The sequence below is a fragment of the Grampus griseus genome (assembly GCF_964374135.1).
Source record: "Grampus griseus genome assembly, chromosome: 1".
NCBI classification, from domain to species: Eukaryota; Metazoa; Chordata; class Mammalia; order Artiodactyla; family Delphinidae; genus Grampus; species Grampus griseus.
Window position 1 is genome coordinate 36,509,242 of NC_139017.1, and position 18,359 is coordinate 36,527,600.

The 18,359-nt window shown below is 36.6% G+C and overlaps 1 protein-coding gene across 3 annotated transcripts in view; it reads right to left on the reverse strand.

Moving 5' to 3' along the window:
• The window catches only part of EDEM3 (ER degradation enhancing alpha-mannosidase like protein 3), a 92,672-nt gene extending 83,092 nt beyond the window's left edge, over window positions 1-9,580 (reverse strand). For all 3 annotated transcript variants that reach the window (XM_082678530.1, XM_082678529.1, XM_082678528.1), the window contains exon 1: window positions 9,545-9,580. In XM_082678530.1, the coding sequence (XP_082534656.1) occupies window positions 9,545-9,574 (30 nt within the window). In that variant the 5' untranslated portion in view covers window positions 9,575-9,580. The remainder of the gene's footprint in view (window positions 1-9,544) is intronic.
• Window positions 9,581-18,359: the final 8,779 nt, after the last annotated feature.

Sequence of the window (18,359 nt, forward strand, 5' to 3'; positions counted from 1 at the left end):
CTAAATAATAGTTTCAGCTATTTAAAAAATTTCTCTGTACATTTATATTCATCAGAAAGAAAATTTTTAATGTTTGACAAAGATTTTAAAAGGTTTATAACATTTGTATTCTGGTCTGGAACTATAATTCCCACAGTTGCTAGTGTTAGAATTCTACTTAAATGGAGTCAACACACACCATTTTTCTTTGGCTTCTCCATTCTTGAGTTTTTATTTTGATTCATCTCTTGGTTGCCTGAACTTTGTTCTCATGTAAGTTATTTTTGTTTAGTTATTTTAAAATAGTGTCATCAGTACTGTTATTTTTCTGGTCCTTCTGGGTTAGGCTGGCTCTTGCCTTATACCTGAAGAACAATCTGAATGGTTATAAAATGCCTGCAACATATGTTCTTTGCTTCAGAAATTTGAAAATACTATTCCACAACCTTCTTGTTCATTAAGTATCACCTTGGCAAAGTTTCTAAGACTAGTCTGATCTTTTGTACCTTGAAGATGACTTGTTCCTCCTATACCTGTATGTCCACATGATTCTTAATTCTTAAAATTCAGCAAAAATATTCCTGATTCCCAATGTCCAACTCTATCCTACTGCCTCTCACTAAACTCGATTATCTAGATTCCAAACTCACAGCACATTAGCAGCAGAAAAACAGAACAGAGGTCAGGAACACTAAACACATGGTGAACACAAAGGGAAAGATCAAAAATAATTTTTTTAAATTAAAGGGCTTCCCTGGTGGTGCAGTGGTTAAGAATCCGCCTGCCGATGTGGGGGACACGGGTTCGAGCCCTGGTCCAGGAAGATCCCACATGCCACGGAGCACCTAGGCCCATGTGCCACAACTGCTGAGCCTGCACTCTAGAGCCCACGTGCCTAGAGCCCGTGCTCTGCAACAAGAGAAGCCACCACAATGAGAAGCCCGCACACCACAACGAGGAATAGCCCCCACTCGCCGCGACTAGAGAAAACCTGTGCGCAGCAACAAAGACCCAATGCAGCCAAAAATAAATTAATTAAAATTTTTTTTAAATTAAAGTAGACTAAATACAAAAAGCACCACAGACTTCAATCCTTCAGGTATTTTAAAAAGTTTTGTGCTCTACAATGATTTATTTCCTGAGGAAAGGATTCCAGGCAACAAATGTTTTGATATAATTAGAATCCACATGCAGCTACTAAATTCTGAATTCAATATTTCATAATATTAATACTATATATATATTTTTAGTATAAATTCCTAATTACTTTTACATGTGTCTTTTAGATGTCAAGTTCCTAACTACTTTTTCAGTTAATTCCAATAGAACCGTGATTTATCAGAATGCACAATGTTTTTATTGCTTTATAGTTTTGTTTTTGTTTTTAACATCTTTATTGGAGTATAATTGCTTTACAATGGTGTGTTAGTTTCTGCTTTATAACAAAGTGAATCAGTTATACATATACATATGTTCCCATATCTCCTCCCTCTTGCGTCTCCCTCCCACCCTCCCTATCCCACCTGCTTTATAGTTTTATATCTAACACATATAAACAACACTTAGAAGTAACTCAAGGTAAGTAATATTTTTTAAAACTTGCTGATATATTTTGCAAGGTACTTTGTAAGAGATCATTCAAATGTTAATCTGATTGTAAAGAGCTCTTGACTTTTTAAACCGCTGCTTATAAAGCTTAATACTACTACCTTTAGGGTTTTGCAAAACACTCACAAACATACACAAACACCTTTGTCTGAAATAAACTCAAACCCGAAGCTCATCCAGGTAAGAAAAATATTAATAGCAACTGCAAACCAGAATAATCAAATAAGGGAGTTTTGAACCAGGTGTAAAAATACTTTATGTCCCTGTTTCAACATTAACGATAGAAACAAAACCACAGCCTTTTCTTTGGGTTAACCACAAAGCTAACTACAGTTGGTTTGCATAAATTCAGAGAAATGCATACATGGCACATAAACAGCTGTATTACACTTCAAACATCCTGGCTATTTGAGGTTACAGTAATGCCTTCTCTTCACAATGTATTGCCAAGACAAAGGATAAGAAATTCATACTGCTATGACTCAAAGCCAGAAAAAAAAAAAACTTTTAAAAATTATCACTCAAAATAAAACTCAGGTGATAAAAGAGTCCTATATCAATTAAGTAGAACAGGTGCCTAGCTAAAAGTAAGAGCAAAAACATAAAATAAAACAAAACATAGTAGACTCTCCACATCAGATTCTAAATTTACTGCCACTTTGATATAACTCTGCTTCAAAACACTCAAATCAAAGTGGCATCCAAAACTGACTTTTTAGTAAAACCAATTCCAAAAACTAGGCAAAGGGAAGAGACTTTATTCTACTAATAAGACAAAAGTATTATTTATAATAGTGAGTTATTGAAGATATCAAATCTATTTAATTTCCCATAAAGTTACATACATTTCAAATGGTTTATTCCAGATCCTTATTGTTAAACACCTCCCTCCTTGAGGCAGGTAAGGTATTCCTTCCTAAAATAAAAACTAAATGATACTTAATAAAAGATAGATGTATCATATATTGATAGCATATGCTAATTACTGATTGAACTTGCATAATTTCTCAGTTCTCTTTTCACTCCAAGTCAAATTTTCCTTTTTCCTTTTGTTCACTATTTATACTCACTTATTAAACCATTTTTCAGGTGTTAAGGATTCCATTTATCTAAACTATTAAATTATTAATACTTCTACATTGAACATATGATCCTTGGAGGTAACATATTTTCTGGAATGTTTCTCAGCGCTGAGGAGAAATAAGTAACAAAACTGCAGTTGTCTCATAAAATTTTAAATTAATCACAACAGAGTAGAGTGTTAGCATGCTTTAAAAGTTTCTAATCAAAATACGATGAGAACAAAAGTTTCCAAATTCTTCAATATATGTTAATCAATTTGGTTTTGATCAATGATAAAGTTAATTGAACTTATGAAATAATATTATATGAAATAAATAAATGATAATAAATAATGTTATAATGAAATAAAGTCCTGCTACCAACAGATTGTTTTAGGAAGATTGTTATCAATAATGCAGAAAAAGCATTTGGCATAATTCAATAAATACCCTGTGATTATGAAAATTCTCAGCAAACTAGAAATAGAAAGGAACTTAATATAGAGCATCTATGAAAAACCTACAGCCAACATCATACTTAACAGTGAAAGGCTAACTGCTTTCTCCATAAGATTAGGAATGAGACAAGGATCTCACCACTTCTTTTCAACATAATACTGTAAGTACTAGCCACTGCTATAATAAGAAATAAAAGGCACATAGTTTGGAGGAAGGAAGAACGAAAAGTCTTTGTTTGCAGATGACATGATTGACCATGTGGGAAATCCTAAGGAATCTACCAAAAAAGCTACGAGAAATAAGTGAATTTAGCAAGGATCTAAGGTTATCAGAAAAAAGTTGTATTTCTGTATAACATGGACAATTGGAAATTAAAATTTGAAAAACTACCATTTACAATTGCATAAAAAATGTGAAATAATTATGAATAAATTTAACAAAAGATGTGCAAGACCTGTACACTGGAAAGTACAAACCATTGCTAACATTAAGAACTAAATAAATGGACAGAGACATCATATTCATGGATTGAAAGACTTGATACTGTTAAGAAGTCAATCTCTCCAAATTGATCTATAGATTTCAACATAATCCCAATCAATAGCTCAATAGGCTTTTTTTTGTAGAAACTGACAACGTGATTCTAAAATTTACATGGAAATACAAAGAACCTAAAATACTCAAAACAATTTTGAAAAAGAACAAAGCTGAAAGACTTACATTGCCTGATTTCAGGACTTAATATCACGTAACTCAAGACAGGGTGATATTGATGTACAAATAGATATTTACCAGTGGAAAAAAATACAGAGTCTACAAACAGATCCATGCATATACAGCTAATTGATTTTACAAAGGTGCCAAAGTAATTCAGTGGGGCAAGGAAATACTTTTTTCAACAAATAGTGCTGGAATAATTGGATATCCACATAGAAAAAATATATATATAAAGAAACCTTTACCTCACATCATATATACAAACATTAACTCAAAATGGGTAATAGATCTCATTGAAAAAGCTAAAATTATAAAACAGCTAGAAGAAAACAAGAAAATCTTTGTGACCCTGGGCTAGGCAAATATTTTTTTAGGTAGGCTATAAAAGAGATGAATCATAAAAGAAAAAGGATAAATTGGACTTGGTCACAATTTAAAACATTTGCACTTCAAAAGACATTAAGAAATTAAAAGGCAAAGTACAGATGGGAAGAAAATACCTGCAAAGCACATATGTGATAAAGGACTGATATCCAGAAAATATATATCTCTTATGACTCAGTTATAACAGGACAAATGACCTGATTTTAAAATGGCAAGAGATCTGAACAGATGTTTAACCAAAAAAAGATTTACTAAGCACATGGAAAGATTTTCAACATCATTAGTCATCAGAAAAAAATCAAATTAAAATCACAACAAAATACCACTACACACCCACTAGAATGGCTAAAATTAAAAAGACTGAATATACATAGTGTTGGAGAAGGTGTGGAGCAACTAAAATTCTTATAATTGCTTGTGTGGAATGCAAAATGTTACAGTCACTTTAGAAAAGTTTGGCAGTTTCTTATAAAAAGTTAAACTTAACCTTCCCATATGACCTAGCAATCCCATTCCTAAGTATGAAAATGTACGTCCACATAAAAATTTGCATTCACAGGTTCACAGCAGTCTTTTAGTAATAGCCAAAGACCAGAAACAAGCTAAATATTTATCAACTGGTGAATGAATAAATAAACTGTGTTCTATCAAATCAACGAATACTACTGAGCAATAAATAGGAACTACAATATCTCCAACAACATGGACAAATCTCAAAAACAGCACGCTACAGGAAAGAATGTGAACCAAAACACTACATACATATTTTAAGATGCCACTGATATGAAATCCTAGAAAAGGGAAAACTAGTGACAAAGAGCCAATCACAATGGTTGCTAGAGGTCAGAGGTGGAGAAAAGGAACTGACTGCATAGGAGCATGAGGAAGCTTTTTGGGGTGATGGAAATGTTCTAGATCATAAATGTGGTGGTGGTTAAACAACTATATACAACTGTCTGACTCAGAACCATGCATTTGAAATTGGAAATCTTTTTCTCTATAAATTCTACCTAAATAAATAGAAAGACCTGGTTCTATTAAAATCCTACATGGAGTATCAGAGTGTGATTTAAAAAAACAAAAACTATGAGAGGATACTAGAGAATTTCTTAAGTCATTTTGGCAGATTTTTAGGATGTTCTATAAGTAGAGGCCAAGGAACAATGGTTAATAAAAGGTAGTCCTACAATCGTCTATGCAAAAAAATGTACATACATTTATATCTTCCCTCCTCCCAACTATTAATATCACTTCTAAACTACTTTATTTACAGAAGTACTCTTTTTGATGAAGAAACTATCAAAAAGAAACATTAGGTACACAGTTTCAAAAAGGAAATATGAAAGAGTTCTAGAGATGGATTGTGATATTTACACAACAATGTGAATGTAATTAATGCCATAGGACTGTACACTTAAAACCGGTTAAAATGGTAAATTTTATGTTATGTATATTTTACCACAATAAAAAATGTTTTTAAAAAATTAGAAAAAAAATAATTCTAAGAAAACTTACATAAATCTAGAAATCCACAAGAAAGTTACATTTTAAAACAGTTCCTTTTATTTAAATGATAAAGACTGATCTCTTTCTCTGAACTGTGCACTCACAAAATCAAGCTTAAAAGTGGTTATTGGTATGATGCTACTAGTTAAAGGAAACTGTGCTTACCAACGATTTTAGAGTTTATTTATAATGTTTAGGGCTCTACCAAAGTAGTTTCTGCTTATAACAGTGAATAATTGAGTTATCTACAGTAGACAGGAAAAACATTACAAGACAAAGATCAGATCAGAGAGCTCAGATCCAAAATGGTTATTTGGTGGCCTAAATACATTTATTTTGTCATCTAAATTAATCTGCAAACAGACCTCAGTACAAATACTAAAAACATGCTAATAGAAGCCCTAAAGTAGCTGTGGTCTAAGGTATTTACCTTACTCAAGAACTGCCAAAACAAACATCTAATTTCATGCTATTTGGGGAAAAGAGAAAGCCATCTGTGCAATTCATTGTGGATAAACTGCAGTCTAATTGGGGCTAGAGATCTGTCAAGTACAGTTGTTACGATTGTCGGTACTTATGCTATTAATTGATAAAATCAGAAAATTCCTGGATGTAACACCAAGAGATGGTAGAGATGCAGTAATCTACCTAAGGCTGGCAGGGCACTGTTATTGAAAAACAGCATTAATAGAACCTGGGGAGTCATTAAAAAAAAAAAAGCTCAAAGGCTGCATGCCTAGAACAAGGCAAGAATGAGTGTGTTTGAAGAAAGTTCTATGCACAATCTGGGGAATGAGTTCTGAGTTAAAGCCTCGACAAATTTTAGGAGGGCAATTTCAATCTCAGGTAGAGAATGAATTACTAGTAGCAGTGATGGTAGCAGCAGCAGTTGGTAGCAGTAAACTCTTACACAGTGCTTCCTATTTGCTGGACACAAGTTCTAAGCACTTTAATTGTATTAACTTGTTTAATCCTTACAACAACATTGTGAGGCAGGTGAACCATTGTAGAGAGATGAAGAAATAGGTTCAGGGAGATTTGGTAACTTTCCCATTGTAACCCAGCTGGTAGGTGGCAGAGCCACCTCAGGGTGTCCTGCTTCATTTCCAGAGTTCTTGCTCTTAATCTTTGGAAAATAACAGTGTTTTCCCGGGAACCAAGAAAGTTAAAAGGAATTGCTGTAATTGTATACTAGGCTGGAGAGAAATATTTTTAAAAACTAGTAAGAAATGAAAAGTTTTCAACATTTATTAAATGCCTACCATGTGCCAGGCATTTTACATTTTAGCATACTAGGCAACTGACTACACCAAAGTAAACAGTTATAGATCCCCAAATTTACCATTAACTTGTATTTTTAATAAAATTTACTAAATGATTTCTTTGATTTTAAAAGGCAAAGATATATCACAATAATCAAATGCAAAAAAAAAATCTGATTACACCTTCACAAGAATTCAATTCAGTTCTTTCAAAACCAAAAAACCAAAACATAAGACATTTATGTACCAGGCATGATGCTAGCTAGGCACAGGCACAGAAGATGAATTTATTAAAAATTAAAGAAAATGGTCTCTTGTTCTCAAAAATCCTAGAATCTACAATAATCCTTTGTACTTATCCCCATTTTACATAGGAAGACACTGCTCAGGGGGATTAAATGATCTGTTTAGGGTCCAAGCTAAATAGCTGAGATAGGATTTGAACTCAAACCCGTCTCACTATAAAACCTATATACACTTTTACTCTACAGCAAGCTAACAGTGTTTCTGAGTATAGGAACTAGAAAAAATTTTCAGCTGACTTCATATAACAAGTACAGGGCACCTGGTCTCTGTTTAATATTTTAGAACTGTTTCATGTTAGTTGAGAACTTGAAAAGGGGAAGTGTGAATTCTAGACTAAATCTTGGGTTACAAACCTCACATAAATTGAGTATAGCACAAGCACATTGCAAGAGTCACTCATGTTGTAAAACAGTTGAATATTTTAAAATACATATTGCAGTAGACTGCAGATGGGTGTGACTTCACTGGAAAAATGGAGAGGGGTGTTAATTCCAGGAGTTTCCAGTCTTTGGAATTGAAATCCCTCTCTTTTAGATCTTGTAGGCAGGTAGGTATAATAGAAAGTTACCCAGTTAGGGTCCAATAAATAGGAATTGGACCAGGAAGTCCTCTGAGGGCTGCCCTTGGTAGCTGCTCTGTCAGAAACCCATTTCTATAGTAGGAAAAAATGTACTGATATAACTTTCAGCTGTTTACCTAATAAGGAACAAGATGTTAAAGATACCGTGCTTTACAAAGAGAGGACCCTATTCAGAGTGAGATGTATTGAATTAATCCAGCTGTACACCACTGCATTCAACTTTGGAACGAAAAGTACGCATTTATGACATGGCTTAGGTTTGAGGGTGTATCCTGGACCCACTTGGCCGCCTTAAAACTACTAGCTTAGGTTTGTTAAATTATGCTTTGCCCGAACTGAATTAACCAGGGATAAATGATTTTGAAAGAAGTGTTAAGGGAATGGCTGAGTCTTGAGAAATGAATTCAAAACTGTGTTTTCAACATGGTTAAAAATACCTGAAACTTCATCTCCATCATGTCCTAAAAACATTTAAGAACTCAGTATGTACTCTTAAAAACTGTACAGTATAAAAGGGAATAAGAATTATCAAATATAAGACATGTTTAAAAAATACAAAAATGCATAAAAGCATATGTACTTACATGTTCATAAAGATAATGTCAATATATAAAGATTTTTGGGTAACAGAAAAATAGACTCAGAATCAGTTGAAAAATTCTTAAAGCAGAATCAATTAAAGTTAGTTCTCTGCCAAATTTTTCCCAACTACATTTTATAGGCCTTAATCATAAAAGAAGATCTGCTGACATAACAAGGCTTAAGAAGTAATTCTCAGAATAATTTGATTAAACTCTTCAAAATTATTACACAAATTTACATGTAAAATTATGTCTTGAACTCTAAAATTTGCTGGCTAGTTATCTTTTAAAAATTATTAGCACTATGTTTTTGCAGTTTAAGATCATTTTATTGAGTGGCAAGAGGTGGCCAGGGCGGGGGAGCAGCTACAGATGTCCTTCCCCACCTCCTACCCCTGTACTATAGGGGGATTAAATTTTTAATTGTGGTTCAAAACATGTAACAGAAAATTTACCATCTTTAAGTGTAAGTTTAGCAGCGTTAAGTATATTCACCATGGCGCAACAGGTCTCCAGAACTTTTTCATCTTGTAAAACTGAACTTGCTACTTCATCTCAAGTGAGCACTAAGACATTTTAAAACAATATGGATCAGCATATCTAGAAAGCAAAATATATTCAAATCAAGGCATACTATGAGGATATAATTTGGACAGAAACTAGGTGACAGTTTGACTCTCTTAAGCAATTGTTTTTTTCAGAGTGAATAAAGTAATTTTGTAAATAGTTTTTTTTTTAATTAAGAGAATCATTTTCCTTAAGGCCAGAGATAACATCTTATTCATGTTTACATCCACCTTAACTATATATTTAATAAACACTGTTGATAGCATCAAAGGAAACTATTTAAATACAAAGTTTCATAATCTAATTCAATTTATTCTTACCTATTCAATAAATTGGTTCTCTAAGAACCAATATCAGGAATACTCTGTTAGCCTATGTTTGTACTATTTTTTAAAAACTTCCTTTAAAAAAATTAATAACAATTTTTTAAAGGAAATAAAACTTATTAATTCAGGTTTTAAAATTCCCAGTTGACTGTGCTCACATAATAATCAGCTCTCATAAATAGTATATAAAGATAAGCTTTCTACTTACCATGTAGTTACCGTAAGCATGATCAAACATTTCCAGTACTTGATTCCTAATTTTAAAAGAGCAGAAATGGGAAAAAGTTAAGTATATTCTATTTATTGTCTTTCAAAAAGTTAATGCTCCTTCATAAACTTATACCAATAAAAAACAAAAGAAAAATTTAGTTAGGAAGGAACATAAAAAGGGTCAGGAAATACACCTATGTTAGTAGACAAGCTTTCATGAATCACACAGAGATGAGCCAAAGTTTTCCTATTCTAGCAATTTATGTAAAAGTCATTTTATAATATTTCCTAAGAAAACTGCTGAATGATACATGCCATGCAGAGAGAAGAAAATCTGATGATGAAAAACAATTACCTCTTAACAAGATTATTTAAAATAAATGTCTTGAAAGGGGAAAATATTGAAGAGACCCAAAAGAAATAATTGTTACCATTTATTGCTTATACTATACATTCTACCAAAAGAAAGGGGTTGGTGTGTGTATTGCTATGAAATAACGATACTCTATGAAGCCTCTGCCTTTCCCCTTAAATGAATAAGATCACTAATGCCTAGTTTAACACATTTCTGTTAATGTTTGTCGTATTTCCAAAAGATACATTTTATGATGTACCTTTGGCTCCTTTAAAAAACTCTGTCAAAAGTCAAATAAACAATATTCACCCCTGATACGAGAAAACTAATCCTCGAAAAGAGATCTGTGTATTTTGGCTAACTCTGTTTCTCAAAATCCCCAAAATGACTGTGTAAAATGTAAATTTCTGATCCCCACACCAGATTTACTAAGTCAAAACCTGCAAAATTGGGACCAAGGAATCAGTCTTTCAATTAAACACTCAAACTGGGGGAGTGAGGGTTATAGGAAAAACTGCAAAAAATGTTATGGCCAGGAAAGGCCAAGTCTCTCAATAATTAGCAGAAGAAAAATATTTTAATAATCTTTTATTAATTCTTACTATTATTCCCAAAGTTCCAATCACTAATGGCAAGAATTGAAGAGAATATTAAGAGACTATTAAATATTAAAGTATATTTTTACTTTACCTCCGGTTATATTGCAATTATCATTTTAAAAATTGTAATCATGGATGATGAAATGCTGGTTATAATATAGCTAGCAGACAGAAAAGGACTTATTTCCAGATCCTGGCTATAATAACCAGCAGAATCAAGTACACTCAAACTTGTGAACTGAACAAGCTAAGTCCTGACAACTTTTTACAAATAATAATCATTTAAAAACACCTAATCATTAACAAGGTGATAAGTCACTTTGCCAAAACACTAATTCTTTATATGTTTATATGTATGATAGAATATGGATCAAGTTATCTCAGAAAATTACAGAGTATCTCAAAAAATCCTTCTAGACTTTTTTTTTATTATATTGCAGGTGATAAAGAGCTCTCAAATTAGCTAATAAACAAACAAAAAAAAGGAGCTAAATTTTCCCTTCAAGCACTGATATCAATAAATGGAATATGGAAATTCTTTTTTCCTTCCCCTGAAACAGAATACAAAATTATTGTCAAGAAGTAAATTTCTGTAACTGGTAATAGTAGTGCCTAGACACGTGTATTACAGGTAACATAAGCTTTAACTTGTGAACCCAACTTTGCAAGCATTCAAGCTTCAAGACTATGAATAAATCACGACTGCAAACAAGGACACATTATTTTCCAATCCTTACACTTATGTAGAACATGATCATCAAATTTCACAACAAATACTTCAAAGTGGAGGTATTTAATATCCAGTTGAGCTCTCTCTCTTTCCTAATTACACATATAAGTCCTAACACTCATTTAAATACAGAATGGTAGAATAATTACTATATTATACAGAGATTTTTTTTTCTATAAGGTTTTATATCTATTCAACAACTGGATAAAAATGTATTGGAAATTAGATCTATAAATCAGCTTTTTCTATAGTTACATTGCTTGCCAACATGCTACAGAAATTGAACTGTTTTATACTTCATTTTTTAAGTAAAAACATTAACAACTTTTGTAACATTTAAAAAGCAAAAAATGAATTCCAGGAAGTATAAGACTACATATAACCAGGTAAATAATTCCATAAACTATAAACTGCAAGCAACCGAGCAATTGCTATTACTATTCATGATAATTTCAGTCTTTATCATCAGTTTAGTTTGGGCGGGGGGTAGGGAAAGGGATAGGCATTTTCTGTTTTTTATCATAAATCATTATTTGGATTTTCAAAAAAAATTGTACAGGTAAACCTAATAAATCATAGTTTCGTTTCCTGAAAATTCCTGGATGAGAAAGCAGTCAAGCAATGTGTATTTGTGGTTTGTAGCTATAGACTCTTATTCTACTCTTACCCTAGAGTAAGGCAATCTAAATTAACAAGCCTAAATAATTGTAACTTCACTTTCATAAATGATCTCAAAATTTGAGCTGAAATCTCAAGCCAATTTGGTTGGAGCTCTACAGTTAAAAATTTATTTTGGTCAAAAATGAGTTATCCAATGACTTTTCTTCAAACAAACATTTTTAACAAAAAAAGGAGAAAGGGGAGTCGTGATCAAATAAAAATACTTGCTGTCCTTAACAGACTTGAAGCTTCTCTCTCCAAGTCTTATAGAAGTGTAGCAGAGTGGAGTGAGCACAGGCTCTGAAGTCATACAGACCCGGGTTTGAATACTGGCTCCACCATTTACTTAGCTCTGCAACGTTGAACAAGTCAACCTTGAGTCTCAATTTCCTCATCTGCAAAATGGGGATCGCATCCACCTCATTAAGAAGTAGAGAGGATTACAGAGATAGTATATGTGAAGTGCCTGGCACAGAGTAGGGTATTCAGTAAAGCAGTTATCAGTGATACATTAAATTCACAAAGAGAAAATTTAAGACACTTATTAGAGTTTACTGGTAATTTTGTTTTGATAACTGACACTTTAAATTTTCCAACAAGTGTCTTTTATTGCTGTTTTATTTAAAAACTAAGACGGGCTTCCCTGGTGGCGCAGTGGTTGAGAGTCCGCCTGCCGATGCAGGGGACACGGGTTCGTGCCCCTGTCCGGGAAGATCCCACATGCCGCGGAGCGGCTGGGCCCGTGAGCCATGGCCGCTGAGCCTGCGCGTCCGGAGCCTGTGCTCCGCAGCGGGAGAGGCCACAACAGCGAGAGGCCCGCGTACCGCAAAAAAAAAAAAAAAAAAAACTAAGACAAGACTCTTGCAACAATTTAAACAATATGGAAGTCTGTATATGTCGATAAAATAAAACCTGATGGTTTGACCTCACCTCCATTGTAACTCTGGGAGGTAGTCATCTTCCCATGTTTTTCTGAGCTTAAGCAATTTCTTCTCCATTTTTTTGTTTTTTTTTTAAACATGGGATACTACATATAGTATTCTACAGCTTACATCTTTTTGGCCTTGGGAGTATATTCTGGGTAGCCTTCCGACGACCTAACTCCTCCTTAATATCTGAATATTATTCCGTAATATGGATGCTCCAAGGAACAGCTCTGTTCTTTCAAAATGCAAATCCCTGTACACCTATCTCTACTTTAATAGTGCTTTTATTTCTGTAGGATAGATTCCCTGAGATGGGATTAATGAATCAAAGAATACATACAATTTAAATTTTAGGAGACTGTCAATAAATTACAGCAATTTACACTCCCACCAAGTTTCTTCTCACACCTCAACTATCCAGTCAGTACTCCATCCATGTATTGTGTTTTGTATTTACCAGCCTGATGGCAAAAAACCCAGCTATTTCATTGTTTTAGTCTGCATCTCTCACATTTATGAGGTTGAGTAACTTCATGTTTATTGACCATTTGCATTTCCTCTTGTGTGAATTAACTCTTCACGCCCTTTGCCCATTTTCTACTGGTTCTTGGCTTTTTCCTTATTCATTTGTGGGACCTGGTGTGTATTAGGAACACTTACTCTAAATTAAATGCTGTACATATAACGGATGATTTTATGACTTTCAAGACTGATAAAACTACTTTGAGTAAAGTGAATAGGTATATTTAATTGAGGCTTTTGAATACTACCATCAAATATTGTTCTACTATGAAAATGCAGTGCAAAAAACCACTGCAAGGAAATGGTAAAATGTGTAAAGTTCAAGTTCCAATGAACGCCCCCTATTCCGTAACAGGTGTAAACATGATTTCCTTAACTGCTGTGAGATCAGCAACATTTCCCACCTGGGAGCTCACTTGTGCAAGAAATCTAACCACGTCTCTGATGAAAGGCAACCTCGGAACTCTCGCGCGCAGGGAAACGGTGTGTAGCCCCCTTCACGGGCCAGTGACATGGCAGCCGCGTTGACACACCGCGGCTGGCCTTAAGGAGCCTGCACGTGTCACAGACGGCCCGGGCGACACCCCGACAGTCCCGCGAGGTAGCATCGCGGGCGGCGACCCCCACTTTCCCGGACCCTGTCCACCCCGCCAGGGTTCTTTCGAGGCAACAGCCGTCCCAATCGCGACAGGAGAGGCCACTGGGCGCCCGGGTCGCAATGACAGGCACCTCGCCCGTGGTCAGCCTCACGAGGAAACCCACCCCAGGCTTCCAAGCACCCTTACCCAAGCTTCTGTTTCTCCTCCCTACTCATGGGCGAGGCCCCCGCCGTCCACACGGACGTGGCCGACACCAGGCAGAGCGCGGCCGTCGCCGCCACCAGGCTCCATGGCGCTCGCTGGGGGACCGAGTACCCAAAGCCCCGGCCGCCGCCGGCTTCGCTCATGGCCCCGCGGTTCCGCGCACGCGCAGCTGCTACGCCCGGCCGGTGGGACACATTGCCGGACGCCGGTGGCAAAGGAGCTGCGAGCCGTGTCGAGGCCGGGATGCGGAGGAACGCGAGCGGCCGCCGTCGCCGAGCTGCTTCCCGAAGCCACTGAGCCGGTCCCCAGCACCAGCGCTGCCACCGCCCTCCGCTCTCAGCAGCCCAGAGCGCCTCCCCCAGCTTTCCGGTGTCGTAGTCTAGGAAACCACCTCCCCAAACGCTACTTCCGGGTAGGGCCCAAGACGCTGAGCCTCAAGGCCAATGGGGGCCGGATCGGAGAGGGGCTGGCCCGGGGGAAAGGAGAGAGCATTGGCTGGGAGAAGTGAGACGTGGACAAAAGGCGGGACCGGGGAGGGACCTTTCGCCTCGGCCATCCTCCGACCCGTGAACTTGAGGCCTGAAAACTACCGCTCCCAGCGTGCACTGCTTCCTCCGCGGCTCTCTCGCAATCCGACTCCACCGGGCTAAATTTCCACTCTGGGTGGGCGCGCTGCACCCTGTGACGTGTGGTCCCCCGAGGGGCTCGGGCGGTTCCTGCGATCCCTCCTCCTCCGGCTCCCTGCAGCCAGCCGCCCTACTCCGTGGGCTGCCGAGTCCCGGAGAGCCCGTCAGCTCTTTATCCCTCTTCCTACGTGTGCGTTTCGCTGAGGGCTGGCAGGATGAGGCTCAGACGGCCTCAGATCAGTGCTGCACACCTTAGGGAAAAGTAGTCCTATTGGAGTAGTCTTCTACCTTCAGGGAGATTTCAATACTGTAACAGCAAAAATGAATTGAGCCTTTGACGGCAATGTGCTGAGAGTTTTACTTGCATTCTCTCATGCACTCTTCTCAACTCTAATAGGTGAGTACCACCGCCCCCATTTTGCAAACGAGGAAACCGAGGCCAGAGAAGTTAGGTAATGAGCCTCGTCACACTGCTGGGTTAGATTCCAGCCAGCCTCTGTGACTTGGAAGCCCTTGCATGTAACCATAAGAGTGAAGGAGGGCACGGGGGGGCCTCGTACTTGATTAATAATAGTCATCTAGAAAGCTCAATGTAAGGAAGCTAGTGTGAGCTGCAAAGAAAGTTTAATGAAAATTGGTACTTGCAATTAATTTTGATGGCCGAGGGAAAATGAGGAGTAAAATCCTCTTGAAAAACCACACTGTTTTTCTTGTGTAATAATTCAGTAGGTAGGTGCGGAGTTTAGGAGCTTGGTCGTGACCTCTGTGACCACAGGAAAACACTTACTCTTACCCTCAGCAGCTCAGCTGTTCTTCCTTGATTTCTATCATCTTACATCCTCTGCTTCCCTCTCAGACCGACCATTCAGGTGACACCAATGACTCCTCTACCTTTATTACCCCTCTCTGTCTTAAAATTTTAAGGTTTTCTTTACGTTGGTTTCTCTTTGTACCATCATATCCCTGTGGTTGATTTCTAACTCAGTGTCTGTCCTGATCTCCAGACCCACATTTCCACCTCCCCACTAGAAATTCCCTTATGTCTGGCCCAAGGGTAAGCTCAAATATAATAATGTTAACTGACTCAATATGTCAGAATCATCTTCAACTCATCCTCCTCCTTCACAGTCTATGCCCAATCACTTGACAATTACATAGATTCTACTTCTGCTATCACTACCTTTCTTTCTACTCCTGCTTCTTTTCAGTTCAAGCCTCCATTACCTCTTCCCTGAACCATCACAATAGCCTCCTAAATTATCTCCTTGCCACCCTAACTTTTCTCTACATTGCTACCAGAGTTGGCATTCAAGGACATCTACAAATCCTCTGAACATGTTATCTCCCTTCTACCCCTGCCCTGCACTCAAGTCCTATGAGAAAACTAACAGATTCTCATACTATATCCTTTCTATGCCTTTGCTGTTACCATCCCCTCTGCTGTCCCACCATCTTTGTCTGTAGAATACTCACTACCCATTAAGTCTCTGCTCAGATTCCACCTCAACAAAATCCTTCCAAAACCTTCCAGCCATTAGACATCATCCTCCCATTGTATTCTGTGTCCTTATTATTGTGTTTTTCACAGTCAGCCATGTCCACTACATTGTGACTGCATGGAGGGTATTGACCTTACCTTATTTATATGTATGTTCCAAAACTCAGCACTGTGCCTCTCATATTACACATGCTCAATAAATGTTGGGTATACTTACCTGTTTCCTTATCCCTTCAGTTTCCGTATCTATAAAGTAGGAATAATAGTTCTTATCTACTTACATGGAGGCTGTGAAAACACATGAGGTCACTTCTGTACAATATTTCATTTTATCCTTTGTACAGACCTGCAACCCTATGTTGGTTCCATCCTGGATCCTCTTTGGCAGCTTTAATGATGAAGTTAGCTAAGTAAATAATACCTGTGAATTGTTCTTGGCTCTGGCACAGAGAACATGGCAAGCTAAAGGTCAACACGAATCATTCAGAATTTGAAAACTAGGAACAAAGAAAATAGAAAAACAGTCAGCGACCTTCAATTATATTGAAATGTGGTCAATTTTCTTTGCCTTCCTGATGTTCCAATCCTTTATAAGAAGTCAATATTGACTAGTAACTGTCACTGAGAAACAATGTTCTCAAAAAGAAAAAGTACTGGCTTTTAATGTGTAGCATTTTCTGGGATTTTTTTTTCCCTTGGCTTATTTGTTTTTAAGCTAACACTGCACTTTAAAGGTGTATAATGATAACACAGAACATATTCTTTGTTGACTTGCTAAATAATAAGCATCTTTTTCTCTCTTACTGAAATTCAATTTCTAGCCAATGGTTGAGTCCATTTTTCACTAATCTCTGCAAAACCATAAGGATAAAAGCTGTGGCCTAAAAAGCATTGCAAGTTAATGTATCTAAAGTGGAGCCTGTGGAAGTGAAATAAAAATATATTCACAAAGTGCATTTCAAAAAAGAACCCATTTAAACCCCTTACTGGAAATAATAGAAATTCTTAGCTAACTGGCAATTTGTGAACACCAGGAAAGTTTGACATTCATTATTTCAAAACCTACACACAGTATTTTAGAACTTATATACTTAGTGATAAAATGCATATAGGAAACACAACCTTCCGAGACTGAACCAGGAAGAAATAGAAAATATAAGCAGACCGATCACAAGCACTGAAATTGAAACTGTGATTAAAAATGTTCCAACAAACAAAAGCCCAGGACCAGATGGCTTCCCAGGCAAATTCTATCAAACATTTAGAGAAGAGCTAACACCTATCCTTCTCAAACTCCTCCAAAATATAGCAGAGGGAGGAACACTCCCAAACTCATTCTACAAGGCCACCATCACCCTGATACCAAAATCAAAGATGTCACAAAAAAAGAAAACTATAGGCCAATGTCTCTGACGAACATAGATGCAAAAATCCTCAACAAAATACTAGCAAACAGAATCCAACAGCACATTAAAAGGATCATACACCATGATCAAGTGGGGTTTATTCCAGGAATGCAAGGATTCGTCAATATATGCAAATCAATCAATGTGATACACCATATTAACAAACTGAAGGAGAAAAACCATATGATCATCTCAATAGATGCAGAAAAAGCTTTTGACAAAATTCAACACCCGTTTATGATAAAAACTCTCCAGAAAGTAGGCATAGAGGGAACCTACCTCAACATAATAAAGGCCATATGTGACAAACCCATGGCCAACATCGTTCTCAATGGTGAAAAACAAACCATTGCCATTAACATCAGGAACAAGACAAGGTTGCCCACTCTCACCACTATTATTCAACATAGCTTTGGAAGTTTTAGCCCCAGCAATCAGAGAAGAAAAAGAAATAAAAGGAGTCCAAATCGGAAAAGAAGAAGTAAAACTGTCACTGTTTGCAGATGACATGATACTATACATAGAGAATCCTAAAGATGTTACCAGAAAACTACTAGAGCTAATCAATGAATTTGGTAGAATAGCAGGATACAAAATTAATGCACAGAAATCTCTTGCATTCCTATACACTAAAGATGAAAAATCTGAAAGAGAAATGAAGGAAACACTCCCATTTACCATTGCAACG